We start from the raw sequence: 24,242 nt of genomic DNA on the forward strand, positions 1-24,242 counted from the left end.
GAATTTTAATGTATAATTAAGTATTCCAATCTTATTTTGTACGTTTTTTGTTCATAAAAAAGGTACAACTTAATTTCCGTATGTTACTGTAACTGGCTCACGCGCGACGTTTTGGTGAAAAGAACCTCCAAGTGCCTCCAACATGATTCAACGAAATAGTAAAATAGCTGACTTTTAAACCAACGCTCCGAAATAGCCACGTAGATACGAAAGTGCGACATTAGGGCATTATTTTCAAATCATAATAAGCCGCTGGTGGGTTACTCTAGGTTTACAAAAAACCACTCAACGAGAGCTCTCATGCAAAAACTAATGCTACAAGTTAGAGCCGTGACTGGCGCAGCAGCACTCCAATACTTAGTTTTTCGTTTGATAAAGCGACCCCCTTGGGCTAGTTGCTATCAGCTGCCCTACCACCACCGACACAACACCAACCAATCCTTAAGCAGCATCACTTATCCGTCAAACATCTGTCCAAATCAATTCAGATTGTAGCTGCACTGACAGACAATCCATGCTGCTTAAGCCCCAGTTTTAAGATACTCTGTTAGATCATAACAAGGGATTAGTAGTTGACTTGTGACACATCTGTCAAGAATTTAATATGGAGATGACGTATAATTGATGACATTACAATGTAACAGGGGTGTTAATGATCTAACAAACTATGGTGAAACTAGGCATAAAGATGGTTGATTGGTAGCCTTTGGTGGTGGCACGGTAGCGGGTTTAGCTCCATACATACATACATATGCACTCACGACTGTAATCCCCGAAGGTTTAGCTCCTATTTCTCCATAATCGGTTAGATCGTAACCAGGGAAAGGTTGATCAATTATACGTCATCTCCATATTAAATTCTTGACAGATGTGTCAAAAGTCAAGCAATAATCTCTGGTTATGCTCTAACCCACTATGGCGAAATTGCCACTTAGTAGTACATAGGCTCTTTAATCTGTTGTTCAGAAGTACACAGGCTCTGTAATCTGTGGTTCATTAGATGGGGGTTCAGTAGACGAGGCTTCAGTAGACGCGGATTCAGTAGTTCAGTAGACAGGGCTGTGAGCGTCGTAGTTGAGCTGCAGGTAGGGCGGGATGGCGGCGGAGAGCTCGGACGCGCGGCGCCGCAGGGCGGCTATGGAGTGCCCGCGCCACCCTTCTTCTTCGCAGTCGCCGTTGCCGGTGCCGTTGTTACCTGATGAATGAGGTAGTTTGTGAAGAGGAAGGATATAGTGGAAGTGTGTAAATAGCTAAATAAATAGTGTTTTGATAAAGAGTACTCTGAAAGACTGTAAATACTCGCGAGCAATGAAATCCACCTGTCATTGCTGCTCCATATGTCACTGGAGCTTTTACATTGCTCGCGAGTGTATGTTAGATTTCAAAAAGTTAACCAGCGTTTAAATAAAGAATGGTGCATGAAAGGAAGGAGACGTATCCACCAGTTCCTTATATATCCTGAGCAGTCAGTACCTGACTCTAATCTGAGCAATATTTCACTACCGTGACATACAATAGCTCTTGTGTTTGTCACCGACAAAACTAAGGTGAAGATGGTATAAGGCGGCCAGAGAACAGACTTTAACAGGGCTCCAAACGGGTGAGGGCAGAGATAAGATAGATATTAACATGTCTCCAAAGAGGAGAGGGGAGATATAGACACCTATAGACTATCAAGAAACCAAACTACTATAACTACCAGCATTGTTAGGCGAGCCGTTGTTGGTCTGGTGCGCGAGGTGCGGCGGCGTGGGAGACCCCTCCAGCGACTGCTGCGCCGCCGACATGTTGTTGCAGTACGACATCATCGTGTCTCCTGGAAGGTAGAATGGAAGGTTGGTTGGTGGTAGAGTGACCGTTGCTTTCTCAGAAGGGTCAGGATTCTTTGCCACATAAGAGCAACTGGGGACTTTTTGGCGGGCATGAAATGAGAGATTATAAGTGAAGAGACAATATTATATACTCACGGGCAATAAAACAGTTCCACTTACAAAAGACCGACACCATTTTCCGTTCAGGAGTAGTTAATTTGGTGCTTTTCTCATTGGAACATTTTCAGTGCCAGTGACATATGTAAAAACCCTGAGCTGAAAGTTTTGACAACATCTGAACAGAGCCAGTAGCTATCGGTAAAACTAAGAAATTTAAAGGACTTAAACCATCAATCTCACCAAGAGAGTTAAGCGGATAGTGACCCTGGTAGGGCTGCCCGGAGCCGACGGAGGAGATGGGCAGCGAGGGCGCCAGGTCCGCCGCCAGCTGCGGCAGCGAGCCCGCGCCGAAGCCGCCCATCGAGACGCCGCCTTGGGACAGTTGGGAGAGACCTGGGGAGATAACGTTTGTGGGTTAAAATTATCGTATTTATAAGGCCGTAATTGTCAACTCATGAATATAGGCTTGTCCGAGGAGCGCCACAAGTGGCCACAACATTCTGGGACTTCTTTATCTACCACTACCGGCAGCCTAAGCTACGACCTTAGTCATTGGTGAAGGTTCCCATGCACACCTTGCCATACTCTATTCAAGAACCCATGAAAATTGACACCACCGGTCATCGGTTCTTCAAGAGATAGGCCGGCCCACTGCCAATTCAGTTTGTAAATTTTAGGATGCCTCTCTATTTTATCTTATATGTTGATAAAATGTACTGATTTTCCATGGAAATAATATGACTGGACCATCATGCAAAATATAGAAAAATCGAGACTCGCAGCATGCAGTCAAATCACAAAATAACAAACTACATCACAACCACGTTTACAACATCAAAGTACCAGGATGGCATAGAACGCAAGAGCTTACATGTCCACTCACCGGCGGGCATGGACCAGGGCCAGTATCCAAACACGCCGGGGTCGCCCGCGCCGAAGGGGGAAGTCCAGGAGAGGGGAGCAGGGAGCTCTCTTACTAATATACTCTTACTAGGATACTTCGAAAAAGTATATAATAATCCAAATCAGAATTATATGGTGCACATCTTGAGAGGTATCTAACAGAAAACAAACCGAATAAAAAGGTTTTTCTTGTCGTCGCACCTATTTGCTCGTCGTCGCGCCTATAAATAATAGATACCTAAAGCAAAACCGAAACCATGCAGTCAAATCCATCAAAAATAACACCAAAAAACTAGCTACATCACAACACAAACGTACCAGGGTGGCATAAAATACAAGAGCTTACATGTCCACTCACCGGCGGGCATGGACCAGGGCCGGTCGCCGAACACGCCGGGGTCGCCCGCGCCGAAGGGAGCAGGGAGCTCTCTTTCCAGTCATAACCTCATGTTTGATGGATACTTCGGCGATATAGGTAACTGCTATTTTGTATATGGCGCACATGTTGAGAGACATCTAACGGAAAACAAACCTCACAAAACAGCTTTTCTTGTCGTCGCACCTATAAATAATAGCTACTGTAGAGAATTGGTCAAATATCTCACAATAAATAGAAATGATCTTCCTTCAATAGCTTTTATTATTGATCTCAAAGTTTGTTATTTTATATGTCAAATGTCATGTTACTTGTCACCGTACTTTCTTTTTATAAATCAAAAAAGGATCATCAATATTCTCCCGGCCAAAAAAAATAATACATAAATTTAAAAAGATACAAAATAAAATTATAAAATTCATTCAGAGCTACCTAACACTATTAATTTAGTCAGTGGTCGCCGCAATATGCCGCCCGACGTCCGAATGTCCGCTACTCTACATAAACCGTCGGGCCCAGGGAAAACTTTAACAACCACTCCTCTAAGCCAAACATTCCTAGGTAGAGATGGATCCGCCACCAAAACCAAAGACCCCTCGACTAACAAACAATCCTGTACTCGAGACGGTCGAGGAACCAATGTGGGCAAATACTCACGCAGCCATCGCTTCCAAAACGCGTCGGCTAACCGTTGCGCGTCTCTCCAGCACTTTCGGGAAACCTGATCACAGTTACCCAACCAGGGTACATTAGATGGTCCACCCATAAGAAAATGATTAGGTGTAAGAGATTCTGGATCACTCTCCGACACAGAGACGTGCGTCAAGGGACGTGAGTTCAGCGTGTGCTCAACCTCTGTCAACAATGTCATCAGCGTTTCCTCCTTTGGTGCTTGTTCGTTGAGGACCGTTTTCAGCGATGTTTTAACGCTCCGCACTAATCTCTCCCTTCCATTCATCTGAATTTGACAGCTCTCTGATTTCGGATATTCGATTCGAGACGAACGATTTCTTGTCTTGCGGGTTGTTCTGTAACCAGTGCCACACTACTCTGGAATCTGTCCAAAAAAAACGATCCACAATATTCAGGTCATGCTCCCTTTGAACAGTGGCGCCTAGTCGAGCACCCATGAGAGCCGCTTGAAGCTCTAGACGAGGTATGGTAATCAATTTCAATGGCGCGACTCTACATTTTCCAGCTGCAAAGGCTACCTCACCGTTGTGTCTACGCAAGTAAGCTACTGCCGAAAATGCTTGTTCTGAGGCATCCACAAAAACGTGCAGTTGAAACTGATCGAAAGCACTGAAACCATAACAACGAGGTACCATAAGCTCTTCACACGACTTTAAATCTATCAGGAATTCACTCCAGGTTCGTGTAAAGGTATCACCTATTAACTCGTCCCATTTCACGCCGCTTCGCCAAAGTTGCTGCAACAAAATTTTGCCTCGAATTAACAGTGGACCAAGTAAACCTAAAGGATCGAAAACAGACATTATGACTTTAAGCATTTGACGTTTAGTGGGTTTTTGTGATCCGTCGACAATGTCTGCTTCCAACTTCTTGAAACTCAGGTCGAACCCAAGAGCATCTTTCTGTGGCTTCCATATCATTCCCAAGGTGCGCTGAGAGCTCTCCGTTTGCAATAAGCTAACCGACGGCGTCTCTGTTGGCTCAGGAAGACATTCAGGTTTATTCGATACGAAGCCTCTTATCTCGAATCCACCAGCATGGTGAATCGCAGTGACGTCGGCTACTAGTTGCTTCATCTCTTCAACTGTGTCCACGCTATCACAATAGTCATCTACATAGTGTCTTCTTTTAATAGCTATCACGGCGCGCGGATGAGATTCAGCATATTGGTCAGCATTCTTTCTAATAATGTACGTAGCAGTACACGGGGATGATTTCGCGCCAAAAATCATCGAAGTCATTTTGTACGTACGGGGAGGTTGATCTCTATTCATCCCACGCCACAAAAATAATTGCGATTTCTGGTCCTCTTCGTTTATTTTGACACGCATAAACATTTCTTTGATATCTCCCGTAACTGCTACCGCCCTCTCTCGGAAACGGAACAAAACACCAACTAATGAATTAAGAAGGTCAGGGCCTGCTAGCAACTCCGTATTCAGAGAAATGCCTTTTGTTTCTGCTCTCGCATCATGCACTAGGCGAAGCTTTCCCGGTTTAGACGGATTGCGTACTCCGAAATGTGGCAAGTACCAAAGTCTCGGGCCGGCCAAAGTTTCATGGACTTCTTCTGCATAATGTTTTTCCAGTAAATTATCCACCTGCTTCGAATAGTCAATCGAGAAAGCGGGGTCAACGTCCATCATCCTCTCTATCACCTTCAGTCGCTGCACTGCGCTCCCTTTATTCTCCGGCAGAGTGACGTCATCCGATCTCCACAGCAGCCCGGTCTCCCATCTGTCACCGATCTTCCTGGTCTTCGCGTCGAGAATACTCATAGCTCGCTGTTCACCTGGTGAAAACTTATCATTCTCCTCATGTTTTACACCAAGGCTATCGACACGAAAATAATCATTAACCAATTCATGTAATTCGACGTCAGCTTCAGAGTGATGGAGATGGTTTGTGAATTCTTTGTTTACCTTACAACTAGATGATACGAATCCGTGAAGTACCCAGCCTAGGTTAGTCCGCGAAGCAACAGGCTCGTTCGCTCGTCCTTCTCGGTTCTCTCTTATCAATATCAGCTGTAAATAATCCTGGCCAATTAGAATCTCCGGATAGCCATCATACTCCTCTAGCGGCACATCCTGTAAATGTAGACAACTTTCTATTAATTTTCTATCGACCTTTTGTGTGGGCAAGCGGAGTGAGTCTACAGTACGTATTTTCGGCAAATAAAAGGAACCCGTAGAAGTGTGTAACGTCACGGCAACTGCAAGGCTATCGTTCTCTCTTTTCGTTTCGCCGACAGCGCCCTGCAAATTAAGGTTCACGCGAGGACCCTCTGCACCAATTTTTTCAGCTAGGTGGGAGTCTATCAAGCTTATGGTAGACCCCCCGTCTATCATGACACACGTGCGGACGCTACCAGCAGGACCCTCCACATTGACAGGTAAGACTCCTACATACCTCCGCCCCTCTTGTTCGGGTTTAGTCCATAAGTTGGCCGTAGTCTCAGTTGTTTTATCATTATCGCCATTAGACTGCTTACTTTTGGTCCAATTTAGCCAGTCTTCGCGATGAAGCAATGTGTGGTGCCCACGACTACACGTGGCACATTGACGTCTGGACCTGCAGCGCTCACGTCGATGTTTGGGGCTGAAACATTTGAAACACAGCTTTTTATTACAAATCCAGTCCCATCTCTCGTCCACAGACCTAGCACTAAATGGAGAACAGCTGTCCAAGTCGTGACCATCTTTCTCGCAGAAGGGACAGTGTGGTCGTGTTGTGTCGGTCTGCCCACCGCGCTTCTGAAAGGAAACTGCATTGATCGAAGCCATATTAGTCGCATTGGTCGCACCGGAATCGGAATAATCATCGACCATCGCGAGCACAGGATGACGGCCAAAACCTGAGGAAAAAGTCTTAGTCTTTAGTTGCGGCTCCATTACCCCAGCCCTACACACTAGTTCGGCCTCACGCATCAAGTGTACGGTCTAGGGATCGTACTCTAAAATAGGAGCGAAATGACGAGAGTTGAATACGTTTAAAGATCTATATTGTACTGATATTAATGCTTAAAGTAAATGATAATGAGTACACGGCGGCGATTGATTGTGAACTGATGCACGCGCGGCCGGGCGAGCGTAAACTGCTAACGCAGCAATAAAATGTAGGGCAGTGCCGTACATATTCCCGGGGGACAGAAAAAAAAGACTGATAGTATTTAGGTAACATTACAGACACAGCTGAACAAAGATAGGAACTAAGACAATAAAATTGATTGATAAAAAAAATTGCTACTACCTAACTATTTACCTACTGTTAGTATCTGACTAAACTAAAATGATGATGAGCTATGCTAATAACAAGGATGATAATTACAATAGTTAACCTATGTTAGTATGATAATTAAGCTTCTAAAGATTCGTATCTTCCGTGAAAACTATTTTAGAAATGATAGGTGATGATGCCCTATTCACTTTTTCATTTAAACGAAAATTGCTCATAGAGCCACTCGCGTTTTCACTCAAATTGCCCATAGATTCACTCACGAATTTAGACACAAACACTTTATGTCCACTACTACACGGATCTTCACTGACCCCAGCGGCGGGTGCCACTGGTGGCCTGGGTAGCCTAGGCCTCCTGGCCCGGGCGGCGGCGGCGGCGGCGGCTGCGGCCGCGCGTCGGCGGCGGCGGTAGCGTCACACCACTCCTGCTACTGCTGCTGACGTCATCATGGTCACCAGCACATATGATAACGTGTAGTGATGAATGTCGTGATATGATAACTCAACATTCTCACTCGACTTCAACTTTTCGATGGATTCCTTTAAGTTTCGTAGATCCATAGTTGACTCATTCCCTTGTATCGTATAATTATCTGATATTGATATATTTATTATATGATTAATTTGAGCAATTTCTGGTATATTAACGTTAGGTGTTATTCTAATGTCAGATGATCTCTCCTTATGCGAATAAACTGTGAAGTCCTCTGTTTTGATGACACAACCATTTTCAATAGAAATAAGTCCCCCACTCGTTACTTGCTTCATTGTAATTTGATTCTCACATATGATTTTCAAAGTGCATTGTTCGGTGCAGCAAATAAAAATATATGTGTTGATTTTATTCAATTTCATCCATTTACTGTAACATTTTTGTTCTTCTACTTTGCATTGATTTGTTCTATGATCCTTTTTGCAGAGATTCTGGTCCGAGTTTAATTGATAAATGGGTTTGTCTAGCTTGCAAATCAAGACTGATTCATAATTTTGTATACATTTTCCTAACTCTTCATTCGTGATAGGTATGTAAGTATCTCTTTTTAGGTTCATCGCTATATATTCTGATATGGGTTGCACTGATAACATCATGCCGCCTCGTATTTTAGGTATTGGTAAAGTCCTATACGTATCAAAGTGGTCTCTGCTGACTAATGGGACCTTGATCTCGAATATCACGGATGATTTTGTGACGGCTGCCTTCACAACAAGAAGCTGATATATGTACTTGAGGTCTGTTTGCACGCTACTGATTGGTAAGCTTAGGTCTGCCGAGAGATGTCCGGATATCTTGTTTAACTCTGTTTTCAGTTGACTTGGTGATATTAAGTTTAGGTTGAATTTACCATGATAAATATTTGTAATCATATCCAACAAGGTTTCCTGAACACTTTTTAAACTGGAGAGTAGATTACTGCTTAAAATTGATAAAAGGGCAAATTTATTTTCATTGTGAAGGATCTGTATATCGGAATTGATAGTGTTTATGGCATGATTCATTGTTAATAATTGCTGATTGATGTGTTTATGCTGTTTGTCGATAGATTCGGTCATTCTTCTTAAAAAGTTGTACTCCGCCTCTACCACTGAAGTTTGATTTTTCATTAATGATAGTATATGCTTCTCATTATATTTTATCTCACTGATGTCCTTTTGATATAGTTGCGCAAAGTTGTCGTCAAGCAATCCGAAGAGGCTATTCGCGACGTAACCGACACCATTGATAAGGCCACGACGCTGTCTACCGGGTTCGGAGCCTTGCTGATTCAGCAGTATTCGGTCATTGTACTCTATTTCTGCGAACCCGTGCTGTAATTGTAGCAGAATTATGTCACACAATGCCGTACCTTCTGTTGAGTTGCAACTTCTTTGTAGTAATTTATTATATTTGTTTAGTGTTTTTGTAGCTTGCCAGTAGGGGTTCATATCGTAGAAAACCACGAGTTTCCACTCGTCCATCACTAGCTGCATACCTGATAGTCTGTCAAAATAAATTCCTTTATTCGACGAGTTATAGTTGATATTTGTGTTGCATTGGCCGACAGTTGCTAACGTCATAAAAAATAGGAATGATAGTGCCAATGATATAAAGCTGATTGCGTTTGTTTTTAGAGATCGTTTTATTGCTGGTTTTTCCGAGGGCTGATGCTGCTTTTCTGATGGTGGTTGATTGACAATCTCGTCGTAGTTACGAACTGGTAACAGTGATAATCTATTTACGGGTCTTTTTAAGAATCCGCTCTTGGTTTTTAACGTCACGACTCGGACGTATCCGTCGCTACCCGGATGTACTTCTACAACTTTTCCCATTGCCCACTTGCCAGGTGGTAAGTTCGCATCACTGATGATTACAACGTCATCTTTTCTGACATTCTCTTTTGATTGCCTCCACTTGCTTCTGCTTGATAATTGTACTAAGTACTCGTCTCTCCACCGCTTCCAGATATCTTGGAATAGCTTCTGTGATAAGCACCATCGCGTACGTTCGTCTCTCTCTGTTTCGACAAGTGTAAGATTTGGACCACCTGATAAGAAGTGTGCCGGCGTCAGGAAATTGATATCATCGGGATCTTCTGATAATTGACACAACGGTCTTGAATTGAGGCATGCTTCTATTTGTGCTAGTAGTGTTGATAGCTCCTCGTATGTTAACTTCTGATTTCCGATGACCCGCTTGAAGTGATACTTGAAGCTCTTCACGGCTGATTCCCAGAGGCCTCCAGCGTTCGGCCACGATGGGGCGATGAAATGCCATTCTATTTCCATCTGATTTATTTCGTCGAAGAATTCCTCATTGAATACTTCTTTCAGTTCTGATAGCTCCTGCTTGATTACCCTGCTGCTCCCTACAAAATTGGTCCCATTATCGCTGTAGATGTGGGAGGGGGCACCTCTTTTGGCAGCTAGACGACGCATTGCTGCTATCATGGAGGATGTTGATAGGTCTGACACGAGTTCAAGGTGGACCGCCTTAGTCACCATGCATATAAAGACGGCCACATAACCTTTGCTTGATTTGATCCCACGACCTTTGTTTGATTTAACGTCAATGAATCCAGTAAAATCTACTCCCGTATGCTCAAAGGGTCTTGATGGTGTGATCCGTTCTTCAGGAAGTTCTCCCATTATTTGAATCTGTTTGCTTGGCGTGTTTCTTCTACAGATTACGCACCTTCTTAAACACTTTTTGACGGCTCTGTTGCCACCGATTATCCAATAATGTCGCCTTAGGGTAGCCAAGGTTAAACGGGGCCCTCCGTGAAGTGACAAGGTATGCGCATTGTCGATTAACAGCTCGGTCAGTTTACCATTATGAGGTATGATGATGGGATGCTTCTGGTCTTCTGTGATATTTGCATGCTTTAACCTGCCTCCTACTCTTAAAAGTCCATCTTTATCTAAGAATGGCGTTAACTGTAATAGTTTGCTATCGGCACTGATTTTTTGTCCTTTTCTTAGTCTGGTGATCTCTTCCGAAAATTCTACTTCCTGTACATACTTGATGATGATGATTCTTGCTTGTTTTATTTCTGATAAAGTGATATAAGGTTCTTTTTTGACTGATTTTGTCTTTGTGAAACGGAGCAGCCAAGCTATGACTCGTATTACTCGCACCAATTTGCTGTGCTTGCTTAACAGAGTGCCTATTATGTTATCGTCGGTGGTAATGACGTTTGTTTGTTTACACTGTCTCGTTTCTAAATCTGTGATAAATACCGTTTGTTGTGACGGTTCATCTGATTTATATGATTTTAGCCATTCTGGCCCGTCCCACCACAACCTGTTTTCACTAAGCTGTGAGGCTGATTGGCCGCGACTGGCGCAATCTGCTGAATTTTCACTGGATTTTACGTAATTCCAGTTTTCGGGGGGCATGATCTCTCTTATTTGTTGCACTCTATTCGCAACATAAGGCGTCCACCTGCCAATGTCCCCTTGAATCCATCCAAGCACGGCTGTTGAGTCCGTCCAACCTATTGTTTTGATAAGATGATTTGATAGACAAGAACGAATTTTACTCATTAGCTTTGTCAGTAACACCGCGCCGTTGAGTTCCAGCCTGGGCAGCGATATGTTCTTATTTACGGGCACCAGTCTAGCTTTTCCTGCTATGAGTGTTACGGTTGATTCACCGTCCTTGCTGACGCGGCAATATACAACACATGCATATGCCTTTATAGACGAGTCGCAGAAACCGTGTAACTCGACATTGTCTTGATTTTTCGTATTTAGCCATCTAGGCACTTTGATTTGATTGATACTTTGCAAATCGTTTCTGAATGATAACCATTCCTTGATAAGGTTTTCTGGTAGTTGGTCATCCCAGTCTAAAGATGTCAGCCACACCTTTTGGAAGAGTAATTTTAATTTTGTAGTTAACGGTGACAGCCATCCCAGCGGGTCAAATAACTTTGAAATGTCTGATAATAAGGCCCTTTTCGTTAACTTTGATAATTCTTCAACTTTCAGTTGGAACACAAATATGTCTGACTCAGGTTTCCACCTCAGGCCGAGCATTTTTGTTGTTTCAGCCTGTTTAAAATCAAATGAAAATTGAGTCGCTTCACCTTGGACTTGTTCTAATATTTGCTTTTCGTTGGAAGCCCATTTTCTGAGGTTAAAGCCGGCTGATTTTAACAATTTAATAAGCTGTTCCTGCAGCTCTAATGCTGATTCGATTGAGTGGCTCCCGTGGACCAAATCGTCCATATAAAAGCTCTCTTCGAGAACTCTTGCTACTTCGCTTTCACTCTGATTGACTTCTTTTCCAAGCTGTCTGAGCGTCATCATGGCTAAATAGCCAGCCGGTTTCATCCCATAAGTAAGGGTTGATAACTGATATTCTTGTAATGGCTGTTGATTAGAATCTCTCCAAATGATCTTCTGCAGTTGCCTTTCTTCTGGATGTACGAGAATCTGCCGATACATCTTCTCGATGTCCGCTGTGTAAGCATATTGATACTGTCGCCATTTAATTATTAATGATTGCAGGTCCTGCTGTAGGTTTGGTCCCCTGTGCATAAGGTCGTTCAAGCTGAAGCCGGTACTAGTACGGCAGCTGGCATTAAATACCACACGGAGAGCCGAAGTTGCTGACTCATCGCGCAATATACAATGGTGCGGTAGATAGCACTGCGGGGCGGAGCTGCTTGAACTAGCGGGTTCCATGTGACCCAGGAAGCGGTATTCGTTGATAAATTCCTTGTAGGCTGTTGCTATTTTTTCATTTTGATAAAACTTCTTTTCCAGGTTCCTGAACTGCGCTATTGCTTGCGGCTTAGATGTACCAAGTTTTTCTTGAAAATCTGGTACTAGTGGCAACTTCACTACGTAACGGCCATCCGACTGCCTTGTCGTTGTTTTCTGATATAATTCAACGCAGAATTGATCATCTTTTGATAATGTGCTCTGTTCGGTGATGTCTTCCATCTCCCAGAACTGCTTGATGTCGTCAAGGTTGTTAATTACGACGTTGCAATGAAACTTACTAACAGTCCCAAATAAGATCCAACCCAGGTGTGTTTGCTGTGCTATGGGTTGCGACTGGACCTCACCCTTAATTATTCCATCCAACATTATCATCGAATATATGTCTGCTCCCAGCAGTAAGTCCACCTCTCGACTTTGATAAAATTCAGGGTCCGCTAATTTTATGTGATTGATATGCGACCATGATGGCTTCGGGAACGACTTGCTTGGTAAATGATTGATTAGATGATTCATGATATATACACCGGTTGTGAAGGAAAACTCACTGTTCAAGGACGTACATTTGATGCCGATGGTACCCTTAGAACTATTATGTTTATCTCCAACACCAACTATGATTCCTTGACATTTCTGCCTCTTTATGCCCAGTTGCTGAGCTGCTCTTTCAGTTATAAGTGATATTTGGGAGCCCTGATCCACCAGAGCCCTCAAGGTATGATCTGATCCATCTACTGACTTAACCTTAACCAAGGCTGTTGCTAAAAGGATTTCATTATTTTCCTTGATTGATAAATTGCTCTTCAATGATGACGTGTTTTGATTGTTTTGTTCAGTTTGAATTGCATTTGATGTCATTGACTTTGCTTTACCTTCCTGTAAATGCAAAAGTGTGTTGTGGTTTCCGTTGCAGTTGCGACATCGCGACGACGAAAAACATGTGTTGCCTTTATGATCATATAAGCAGTTTTTGCATAAATTAAATTTCTGTGCTGTTTTTATTCTTGCCTCCGTTGGCATATTCAGGAATGTGTTGCATCGAAAAATCATGTGTTGTTTGTTGCAAAGCGGGCAGTTTGCTGAGTTTGCACTAGAAACTTGTAAAGTTTTATGGCCATAATTATTTGATGAATGATATTTGTTTGATTCGTAACGAGCTTGATATTTAGGTTGAGATTTGCTTGATGAAATTTGCGGTTGCGTCGCTTGTGACTTTTTGATGCCCTCTTTCCTCTGCGATGATTCGAGAATGTTAAATTTTATTTCTAAAAATTTTAAGAAGTCCTCCAACACGGGAAGCTCACGGGAATTATTTCTTGATTCAATGTAGTCATTGTATGATTGAATATCTAATTTGTTTGATAACAGGTAGACTAACAGTGGATCCCAAGATGAGATATCCACTCCGAGATTCTTGATTGCATTCAGACATTCATTTGATAAGTCATGAAGCTTCTTAATTTGCCCCAGCGACTGCTGCTGCATAGTTTGAAAGCTTAGGAGAGTGCTGATGTGCGAATTAAATATGGCGTTTTTGTTGTTAAACCGATGGTTGAGAATGTCCCAACAAACAGCGTAATTATCCGAACTGATAGGTAGATGTTGTATCAATCGTTCAGCCTCTCCTTTGACCTTGTTCTTCAAAAATTGCATTTTCTGCGCACTTGATATAGATGAATTATTGTGGATAGCTTCCGTAAACAGATCTTTAAATGACACCCACTCGCTGTAGCTGCCATGAAATTCGGGAACATCCATTCTCGGAGTAGCGTATTCTCTATGCGAAACAGACCATAATTTCTTGTTTATTTGCTTGTTTAACTGATTGAACGTAGCTTCGTGCTTACTAAATGTATTATCATAGGCCTCATTTTCTCCATTCAGCTCTGATTCAATCTCCCAATGAAGAGAGTCAATTGCCATCCATCTCATTTGCAAGGTTTTAATAGTGCTCTCTAATTCCCATTTTTCCGTAATCTCCTCTAAGTCGATGTTTCCGACGGTTCTCAAAAATGCCTTGAAATTGGCTGCTTGCTTGCGAAGCATGTCCTCCGACTTGCTAGATGATGCATAGTCCCGGACGCCAGGACTACGTTTGTCCGGCTGCTGAGCGCCGGCCAGGGCGGCGGCGGCGGCGGCGGGCGCCTGCTCCACCTGATGCTCACGAGCAGCTGGGTTTGGACTTATCGGACGCGATAAAAGTGCTTCGTATTGATTTTTTATGGTTGCTTTGATATTCTCATAAACCTGCTTTGTTTTATCAAATTGCGAAGTAGTAAAATAAGAGTGATCCCTATCATACTGACATAACTGAAAGTGATTATTCTGGAATTCGCTCCAGTATTGCTCTAACTGATTTAACTTCTTTTTGAAATAGTCAACAGTCTTCCTCTCAGCTCCTGTTTTCTTGAAGTTTGATATAAATTGATTAAATACCCCAACAAGTTCTGCTTGATTTGCCAAGAGAGTTTCCATTGTTGCTGACATGATGATGATGATATAATTGCTTGATTGATTGATGTGATATAAAACGGAAAGATCTTACTTGATGGTTGCCGCACTGCTTGATGGCTGCTAGAATCGACTCCTGTCGATCCAAACTCACGCGCTCACTCCTTGATATGATAACAGTTCTCAACGAGACCTGTTGTTGCTGCTGATGATGGGTAAGATACACTCACTCACTGATAGGTTTTTTATGATAGTATGATTGATTGCTCTGAATCCACAGTTCCAGTTTACGAACTCACACAACGATTGATTTACCGACGCGCGAGGTCCGTTTTGCTCGAAGGACCATTAAGATGTACGGTCTAGGGATCGTACTCTAAAATAGGAGCGAAATGACGAGAGTTGAATACGTTTAAAGATCTATATTGTACTGATATTAATGCTTAAAGTAAATGATAATGAGTACACGGCGGCGATTGATTGTGAACTGATGCACGCGCGGCCGGGCGAGCGTAAACTGCTAACGCAGCAATAAAATGTAGGGCAGTGCCGTACATCAAGTAATCGGATAATGCGGCTAATTTCGGACGGCGGGCGGCATCTTGGGTAACGCTATAATCTATCCACCTATAAACTAAGTTCTCAGTTAATTTATTTACAATTTCCATTACCAAATCCGGGCTGTATAAATAATCTGAACAGTTGGTCGCTGTGATTGCAGCTAAACAATTTGAAACTTTAGTCGCGAGCGTCACTAACTCCGTCCTAGAGCCACTTAGCTTCGGTATTTTCTTTATTTCTCCAATAATCTTCTGCACTATAAGATCTGGTCTTCCAAAGCGCATTTCGAGGGTCTTCATGATCTCTTGGGCCGAGGACACGGTGATGATGCGGGCCGCTACCGTCTCCCACGCCTCTCCACGCAGGCATCTCTGTAGGCGGGCTACGTTTTCGTCTTCCGAGTACTGGCCTATTCTAGTCGTCGACTCGAAGGCGTGTTTGAAACGCAGCCATTCAAGTGCATCGCCAGAGAACGTAGGCAGGTCTCTGGCTGACAGGCGGCCTAGCAATTTGTCACTTCGATTCGCTTCAGGCTTGGGCGAGTGATTTTGATTAAGCCAATGTACCACTCGTGAAAGCGAGGCACGACTTGAGGCCTTCTCCACTCGTGAAAGCGAGGCACGACTTGAGGCCTTCTCCACCTCCTCGACCTCTATTTGGGCCTTTTCCTCTTCTAGTCCAGCCTCTATCCTTGCGCGCTCAGCCTCCAGGCGCCGTTGCTCCAACTGTCGTTGCTCTTCCAGGCGCCGTTGTTCAATTTCCAGCCGTCTCTCCTCCAGCTCGGCAAGCTCTCGAGCCGCCCGAGCCTCCGCCAGCCGGCGCATGGTCGCGGCGCTGGAGCGCGCGCTCGATGATCGATCGGAGCACGGCACCCTCGGCTGTTGGTCGTCAGGCCTACTTTCTTGGTCAGCACTTACTTCATTTTTGTTTAATCTAGCACTACGGCATAGTGGTCGATCCATGCCGGACTCGATTGGACCACAAATGTAGAGAATTGGTCAAATATCTCACAATAAATAGAAATGATCTTCCTTCAATAGCTTTTATTATTGATCTCAAAGTTTGTTATTTTATATGTCAAATGTCATGTTACTTGTCACCGTACTTTCTTTTTATAAATCAAAAAAGGATCATCAATAGCTACCTAAAGCAAAAACGACACCCATGCGGTCAAACTCATCATAAATTACAAGTAAATTACACCAAAAACTAGCTACATCACAACACAAAAGTACCAGGGTGGCATAGAGCGCAAGAGCTTACATGTCCACTCACCGGCGGGCATGGACCAGGGCCGGTCGCCGAACACGCCGGGGTCGCCCGCGCCGAAGGGGGGAAGGCCGTGCGACGGTAGCAGGGAGCCAGGAGTGCGGAAGACGTTGGTACTCTTCTTGCGCTTCTTCCATTTCGCTCGCCGGTTTTGGAACCACACCTGGAAAGGGCAGGTTTGGTTTATTAGTTTGTTGTGTTAATAGTGTCGCTACAAAATTATCATTAGAAAACCCTGATAAATGATGAAAATGAGACGACATAATGGAAAGGCCATATTTAACGTCTTATCCCTCCCTGCTTTTAAAGATAGCAGAGTTTTATAGAAGAGGGTGCGAAATCAAGTATCTTTAGGTACCAGCACGATGTAGGTAATATACTCACGTGCAATGAAAAATTTCCACCATCTATTGACGTTTTATATGTCACTGGAACTTTTAAAACACTCGTGAGTACATTTAAAATTATTTATCTAATCATTGGCGGCATTAGTTATCCATTATCCACCCCTCAACTTTGCAACTTCGAACCTTTTTCTCACACCAAAATCCGCCTTCCAATAATCACCCACTAAGACAGCGCACAAAACCGAACCACAATAAATCTCTTCCCATCCCAGTATCAGTCAAGCTTACGTCTCCACTGACCCTCGCCGGCGATGCTACAGTTCCGTCCCTAGGGACGCAATGACCGATGGGGCGGCCGGCGCTACACCGGGCCATTAGTCTGGTAAGTAAATGTTGCTGTTCGATTATCCAGTCATTTGTCTGCGGTGTTATTGTTATTTATAGACAGTCTTCATAACAAACATATTATTTAAATATAAAATAGATTAGTTTGTGATTTAACGACTAAACCGCTGAATCTTAGCATAGAAATGTATCTATTAAAGATGAAATATGGAATAATGTAATTATTATGATTTAAAATAATTATACGGAACCCTAATAAATAACTAATAAGAGAATTTTTGTTTCCGCTACTTGTCGCTAGATGCCGCTAGACGTTCAATTTAGAGTTTTAGAGCATTGAAAAATCTGGTTCCGTGGTAGACCAGCAATGTGTAGGCGTAAAAGATTTAAAAAAAAATTTTTAGTGTAAATACTATATAAACGATTGTGTTCAATGCCGAACGAACACTTTTAATATTCGTAGCTAGGTATGTGGGTAGATTTATTTCAACTCCTTTTGTACGGTAGGTTAATTTCACTTTGACAAGAAGTCATTCGTTGTCAGCCTTTTGTTAAGTTGTTGTAATTCGACGCGGTCGCGATTATCAGATTATTTGTGATTTTGGGAAATATCGGTTAAATATCATCACCTGCCATTAGGCATTATATTTGTTTATTATTATTATTATAAACGGACAAGTTAAATTTGTGTGTGAATCTCAAGATTACTTTGTATTTCCCAAGCATCGAGGGGGCCTCCCACGCTGAGCCTTGGACCATAAACGTAGGTAACTACGTGAGCAAAACCTATTATATTTATTATTATCTTATATCTATTGTAACAGATTGTAAATAACAAGCTTTCGAAAAATAAAATTACTTGATTCATTCATTTTAATAACCTTATAGTAAAAGTACCTATGTATGTATAGGATACACAGATTGAACTACTTTTTCTTAGACATAAAATTAGAGCGCGATCGCAAAATATTTTAGTTAACCTGTTAACCTAGATAAGTAGATTTTTCTCATACCTTTGTAGTAGCTACTAGGTATCTATAAAAAGTTTCAGCACACGTTAAATGTTAAGACCATAGAACTACCTAAATACACTCGGGTTAACATTTACATAACGCCACCCAAACATAAACCTTCACGCTCGCTCAAACCGCTAGAAAACACAAAAAAAGTCGTGACCTGTCGTGACAGAAAAATAAATAAATTTAAATAAAGCGGACACTTGCCGGCGACAGTAGTGACAGTTGGCAAATGAATATCGCTATTTCACTCGCACACTAGGTCTCTTTCCCTCCTTTCGCGTTCGTGGCGAAAATAAGCTATGAATTTTTAAAGCGCATCGCTTGTCTAAAGGTGCGTACTCACCGGGAACATTCACGAGAACGCTGCACAGAGATTACAAGATTTTCAAACCTCCGTTACATTAACGTTGCGTATCGTCAACTGTTACTGTCAAAATGTAGTGCAAATGATGATGGGCACCAATATATGGAAGCTGGGACCAGCACCAATAGAAATGAGTGATACGTCGTTGAAAAGGTATTTTTTTGCAAAATATGAATAACGGAAGCGCTAGTCTTGATTTACTGTCCAATCAGAATAATCGTACCTTAAAAGTTTTTATATTTTATTTCTGTAATTTAATGTTTTTGTTAGTTTTTCACATTCATTTTTAATTTTTATAACAAAATGATCATATTTCATATAGTATTACAATAAAACCAATTGAAAGTAATTTCTCCAGTTTCAATAATACGTGTTTACGTGTATTATTTTATTTTATTTATTTTATTTTATTTAATACTTTATTGCACAAATATGAGAAATAAGTGTACAGAAGGTGGACTTAATGCTAAAAGCATTTTCTACCAGCCAACCTACAGGAGGTACAAGTAAAAAGGTGAAAAGGTGCAAAAAAAGATAAGTATATGAAAGCAGGAAAATTATTATGCCCTAACTGTCATCAGGAGAGAGAGTGCAATGCCATAGAAAAATACTTCCTTCCGACAAATATATTTCAAAATGGACAACTTATACGGATTTGTCGCTATAATACTTTTTTGCTCACTTGAAAAGAGCTATCCAACGATGTATGTCTCATCTTAATTGGACATAGGTAATAAGTCAGGTATACCTTCCACAATGAAATATGACGGCCATTCCTCAAGTGATCCTAATACTGTCTGTAATATGTTTTCAGATTATTTTCACTCTGTATACGAACCCTCGACAATTGATATAAATAAATGGTCTTTGCCTCCTTGCAGTAATAATAACAATGTACTGATACATAATTTGCACTTTACCGAACATCGCGTTCTACTAGAGCTCAAGCGACTAGACCTTGTTAAAGGGGCCGGACCAGATGGATTACCTCCTATTTTCTTAACTCGTGTCGCGGACAAAATATGTACACCGTTAAGTATTATCTTTAACAAATGCATAACGGAAGGAGTGTTTCCAACTGTGTGGAAGTTAGCTAATATAACACCTGTCCATAAAGGTGGTCATAAAAATGAAGTAGGTCAATACCGACCTATATCCATAATGTCCACCTTGTCGAAATTATTCGAACGACTGGTTCACGATGTAATATACCCTATCCTCCACAATGCACTAATTCAAGAGCAACACGGATTTGTCAGAAAGCGCTCCACGACAACAAATCTTATTTTATTTGCTAATTACTTATTTGAACATATGGATAACAGGATACAGGTGGACGCTGTTTATACAGATTTCCGCAAGGCTTTCGACAAGGTGGACCACAGACTTCTATTGGATAAAATCGCATACAATGGCATACGCGGAGACTTGCTTCGTTGGTTTGCGTCTTACATAACCAATAGACGTCAGAGAGTATTAATAAATGGTTTTCAGTCAAATACAATTGTAGTTACTTCAGGCGTCCCTCAGGGATCTATTCTAGGCCCCCTCTTGTTTATTCTTTTTATCAACGACATTAAACAATGCTTTCTGAACTCAAAATTTTTAATGTACGCAGATGATCTTAAGGCTTTCAAACCCATTTACAACATAAACGACAGTTATTTATTTCAGGAAGACTTAAATCGTCTGAGCGTCTACTGCGATCAAAATAAACTTAAACTTAACTTAGACAAATGCAATTTTATAACTTTCTCAAAAAAAGTAACAAATATAAATTTTACCTACTCTCTTTGCGGCGCGCCTCTGGAGAGAGTTGATTCGCTCAGAGACCTGGGTATACTATTTGATCGAAAACTACATTTAGATTTACACATTGAAAAGATTGTTAATAAAGCTTATCAATTGTACGGGTTCATAATGCGTGCTTCTCACGACTTCCATAAACCCTCTACTTATCTTCATCTATATAAAAGCCTAATTAGACCTCAACTGGAATACGCCGTGTGTGTTTGGAATCCGCTGTATATTAAATATAGGGAGATTATTGAAAGAGTGCAGAGAAAGTTTTTGCGTGCTATGCATTTTAGGTGCCACCGTGGTACTTTATCTTACAGTAGGCTTCTTGTAAAATATAAAATGCAAACATTGGAAGACAGACGTACCCTACTAGAGGCTATGACACTGTATGGTATATGCCACAATAAGTACGACTGTATGGACTTAACTAATAAACTCTGCTATGTAATACCACGAACAGTTCTCCGTCGGGAGGTTCGCGCCTACCAACTATTCTCTACTTCACATAGTAAAACTAATGCAGGTAAGCGCGCACCTCTTTGTCGCATGGTAAATAATTACAACAATTTTTTTATAAATATTGACATATTTCACCAGTCCATATCTTCGTTTAAAAGAAATGTTATCGATACATTATCATAGTCTCAGGTTTCTTAGAATATTAAGTATATCTATATTAAGTATAGTAACTATTGTTTTTTTTTTGTCATCGCTAATTTAATTGATTTAATTTTATATAACCTCTCAACTTGACACCTCTTTATTTTATAATTCTGTGGATGACGCTGTGGGCTGTACATTTATATTTCTTTTTTACTTATGTTATTTATAAGATTTTCAATGTATGGCTGTTTGTCTTCCCTAATAAATAAAAAAAAAAAAAAAATAGGTCCCCAAACTCCCATTGTCATTTGTTAGTTCCAAAAGTGACTACGTTGGCACTGTTCATTTTCCATATGTTTGTGTAGTATCGTACAACGCTAGCGTATTGCCACATAAGCCTGTGATAGGGGCTCTGTAACATTATAGATTCGTATTTGCATTACATTACAATAATACCTCCCTAACTAACGAGTATTGGCGTGTAATGTGTAATATACTTAATATTGATTCGACTTAGATAGGAGAAGTGAATCGCATTAATATTTCAAGTTGAATCAAGAAATTACACATTATATCATTACAAGGTATTGTAATGCTCGGTTCTCTTCCTTCACTGATGTAATGCTGAAATCTTTATTGTTAAATTACACGCGAATGCTACAGGTGAGAGTGCACCTTTATATTGATGTCGGAAAAGAAAATGTTTTTGTTTCGCGCAATCATTGGCACTGTTAATTTTTGTTGAGTGCTTTTATTTCTGTAATGCCATGTTTTATGCACCTGTATCCTAGTGCAATAGTGCTGTTCTGAAAAGTACGTTAAATATGGACCTATATTTTCCCGCAATAGTTTTTCCTCCTGAATTTTACCAAATATTTTAGGAACTGTAAACATTGTTTTCATGTTCTTTTCTCTGCTCTGAAACCGCATTAAAACATTGTTTTTTTTTATTAAATCAATAATAATACCAAAAAAACATATCTACATAATCTTTTCTTGAAGTCAGTTAAAAATGTACAAAAATGTGTAATAATAATCTCTAATATTGGTTAGTTAATGTTACTTTGTTCTTCCGACGGCAAGTTCACAGACAAAATGACAGCCTGTATTAACTCAAAAAGTATAATAGGTACAATAGGAATCCTAAAATCTCCCTTCTTGGACTTGCTCTGAGTTGACTTTCAATTCTACCTAAGCATAGAAATGAGTTTTCAATCGTGCATCCTCCATCACCCTCGCTGCTGCCTGCAAGACGGCTAATCCTCAAATCCATCCAGAAATCGCACATCATTTGTCACATCAACCCCGACTGGAGAAAACGCCAAGTATCAATTTTGGATTTATTTACTTAGCCACGACTAGGGTTTAAAGGGTTTCCCGTGGGAATACCGGAATAAGAAGTAGCTTATAGTACTGTTACAGTACTTTCTAGGTCTATATAATTATACAATAAATGAAGTTGTTTTTATTAGAACTGTATTAGTATTATGGGTACTAAAAATATTTTAAACCACATCTAACGGGAAACGGTCTTTTACAGTTAAATAAAGTAGCGCTAAACATTAAAGTATGTAAATATCTAGTAGAATGCTTAAAAATGTTCACGCAGCATAGAAAACCGTGTATTTTTTATTTCTTGTCTTCAGAGTAACGATCCTGTAACCCTGCAATGAGTCTCAAATCTGCTGCCATTGATCTCCCACAGCGGTAGATATATGTATATTTATTGAGCCAACTTCCGAGTTGGTTATTTTTTAACTGTACCTACTACCATTTTTTTTATTAGTAAGCTTTGCTTGTTTTTTCATGGTACTTTTCAAAAAGTAAAGAATAAGCTTATTCGATGTAAGCAAAAATTATAATTATCGAAAACAAGAACGCTTACAAAAACTCCCTAAACAGAAACTTTCCAAACAGCCTCCTCTATTTCCTACTCTCCTGGTACCGACTACCTAGCAACTAGCGGCCGCGCGTGAGTGGCGAGTTAACACCCCGTGTGTTTGATGCTCGTGAGGAGAGCTAGACACGAGTGAGAAGTGAATGTGGTGTGGGTGACAGGAGGTAGCGGGAGCGTGAGGAAAATAGGTTCAGAGTACAAATCGCATAAAAAAAAAAAATTGTCGATAGGATATTTGATAGATGGTTCGCTGGAGCCTGTTTTAAGCCATATTACTTAACGCCAAAGAATATCACTTCTTCTATTCAAAAATACAAAAACCGCCGTTTCTACATGAAATGAATATACTTCTAGCTGGGTAATACATAGTTATTAGGAGATACGGTCTAACATTGGTAGCATGACGAACAGATTTACTTACCTAGCAGTTTTGATAAAACCGCGTTTAACATAAGAGTATAGGCTTTCTTCGATAGTCGGCGGGCGCACTAGGCCAGCGTGGTGGACTAGGCCTAAAACCCTTCCTTGGAAGGAGACCCGTGCCCCAGCAGTGGGGACGTGATGATGATATCTCATTTTTCTTGTGACTTGCACCACTGATGGTTCGCGCTAGGCGCGCGGCGTGGAGTGCTAATAGACCGACAGCCTCCGAGCACCCACTGCCACTGCCAGCTTCAACACACTATTCATGTACACATTTATATATGTAATTGCATCCCGTAGCGTGATAGACAAAAGACTGTGGTTTAGGAGTAGGTAAGATAAATAAGACTAAATATTAAAACGATTATCATTATCACCCATCAGTCGAACATTTGAACATAGACATCTCAGCCAGCCAGCGTGGTGGGAAATGGTCCAAGCTTAGGAAGGCCGTTTAGACCTAGGGGATATGCACATAAGTTCCATTCGAGAGAGCCAGTCGACAAAAGTAGACAAAATGCTTTTTTCTGTTTAAGTTTCAGCATTATTCATAAGTTTTTCAGAAAAAATAACTTATTAAAGAACATCGATACTCAATCTGCCAGCTAATTAGTAGCATTTTATCAGATACAATATAAATCATTCACATATAAGTTTCTCGGCCGATATCGCGACTACGAGACGCAAAAGGTTAATAGTTAGATAAAATATGAATCTAAGTTATATTATAAACTTATATCTTTACTATAACAGTTAGGTATAAGTAAAAGCTTAAAAAAGAATGAAATACAAACGCTAAACCTTGCACAAGAGCAA

The 24,242-nt window shown here is 41.2% G+C and overlaps 1 protein-coding gene across 2 annotated transcripts in view; it reads right to left on the reverse strand.

Moving 5' to 3' along the window:
- Nucleotides 1-1,044: 1,044 nt before the first annotated feature.
- Nucleotides 1,045-24,242, reverse strand: part of LOC105390346 (homeobox protein orthopedia) — a 49,579-nt gene continuing 26,381 nt past the window's right edge. The window contains exons 5-8 of one of the 2 annotated variants that reach the window (XM_038111265.2): nucleotides 16,635-16,791; nucleotides 2,172-2,324; nucleotides 1,700-1,816; nucleotides 1,045-1,195 (exon numbers count right to left, since the gene is read on the reverse strand). In XM_038111265.2, coding sequence (XP_037967193.2) covers nucleotides 1,047-1,195; nucleotides 1,700-1,816; nucleotides 2,172-2,324; nucleotides 16,635-16,791 — 576 coding nt within the window. In that variant the 3' untranslated portion in view covers nucleotides 1,045-1,046. Of the gene's footprint in view, nucleotides 1,196-1,699; nucleotides 1,817-2,171; nucleotides 2,325-16,622; nucleotides 16,792-24,242 lie in introns of both variants that reach the window. The other variant, XM_048631259.1, reaches the window with a different exon arrangement.

This window comes from Plutella xylostella, chromosome 28, assembly GCF_932276165.1.
Source record: "Plutella xylostella chromosome 28, ilPluXylo3.1, whole genome shotgun sequence".
Classification (NCBI taxonomy): Eukaryota; Metazoa; Arthropoda; class Insecta; order Lepidoptera; family Plutellidae; genus Plutella; species Plutella xylostella.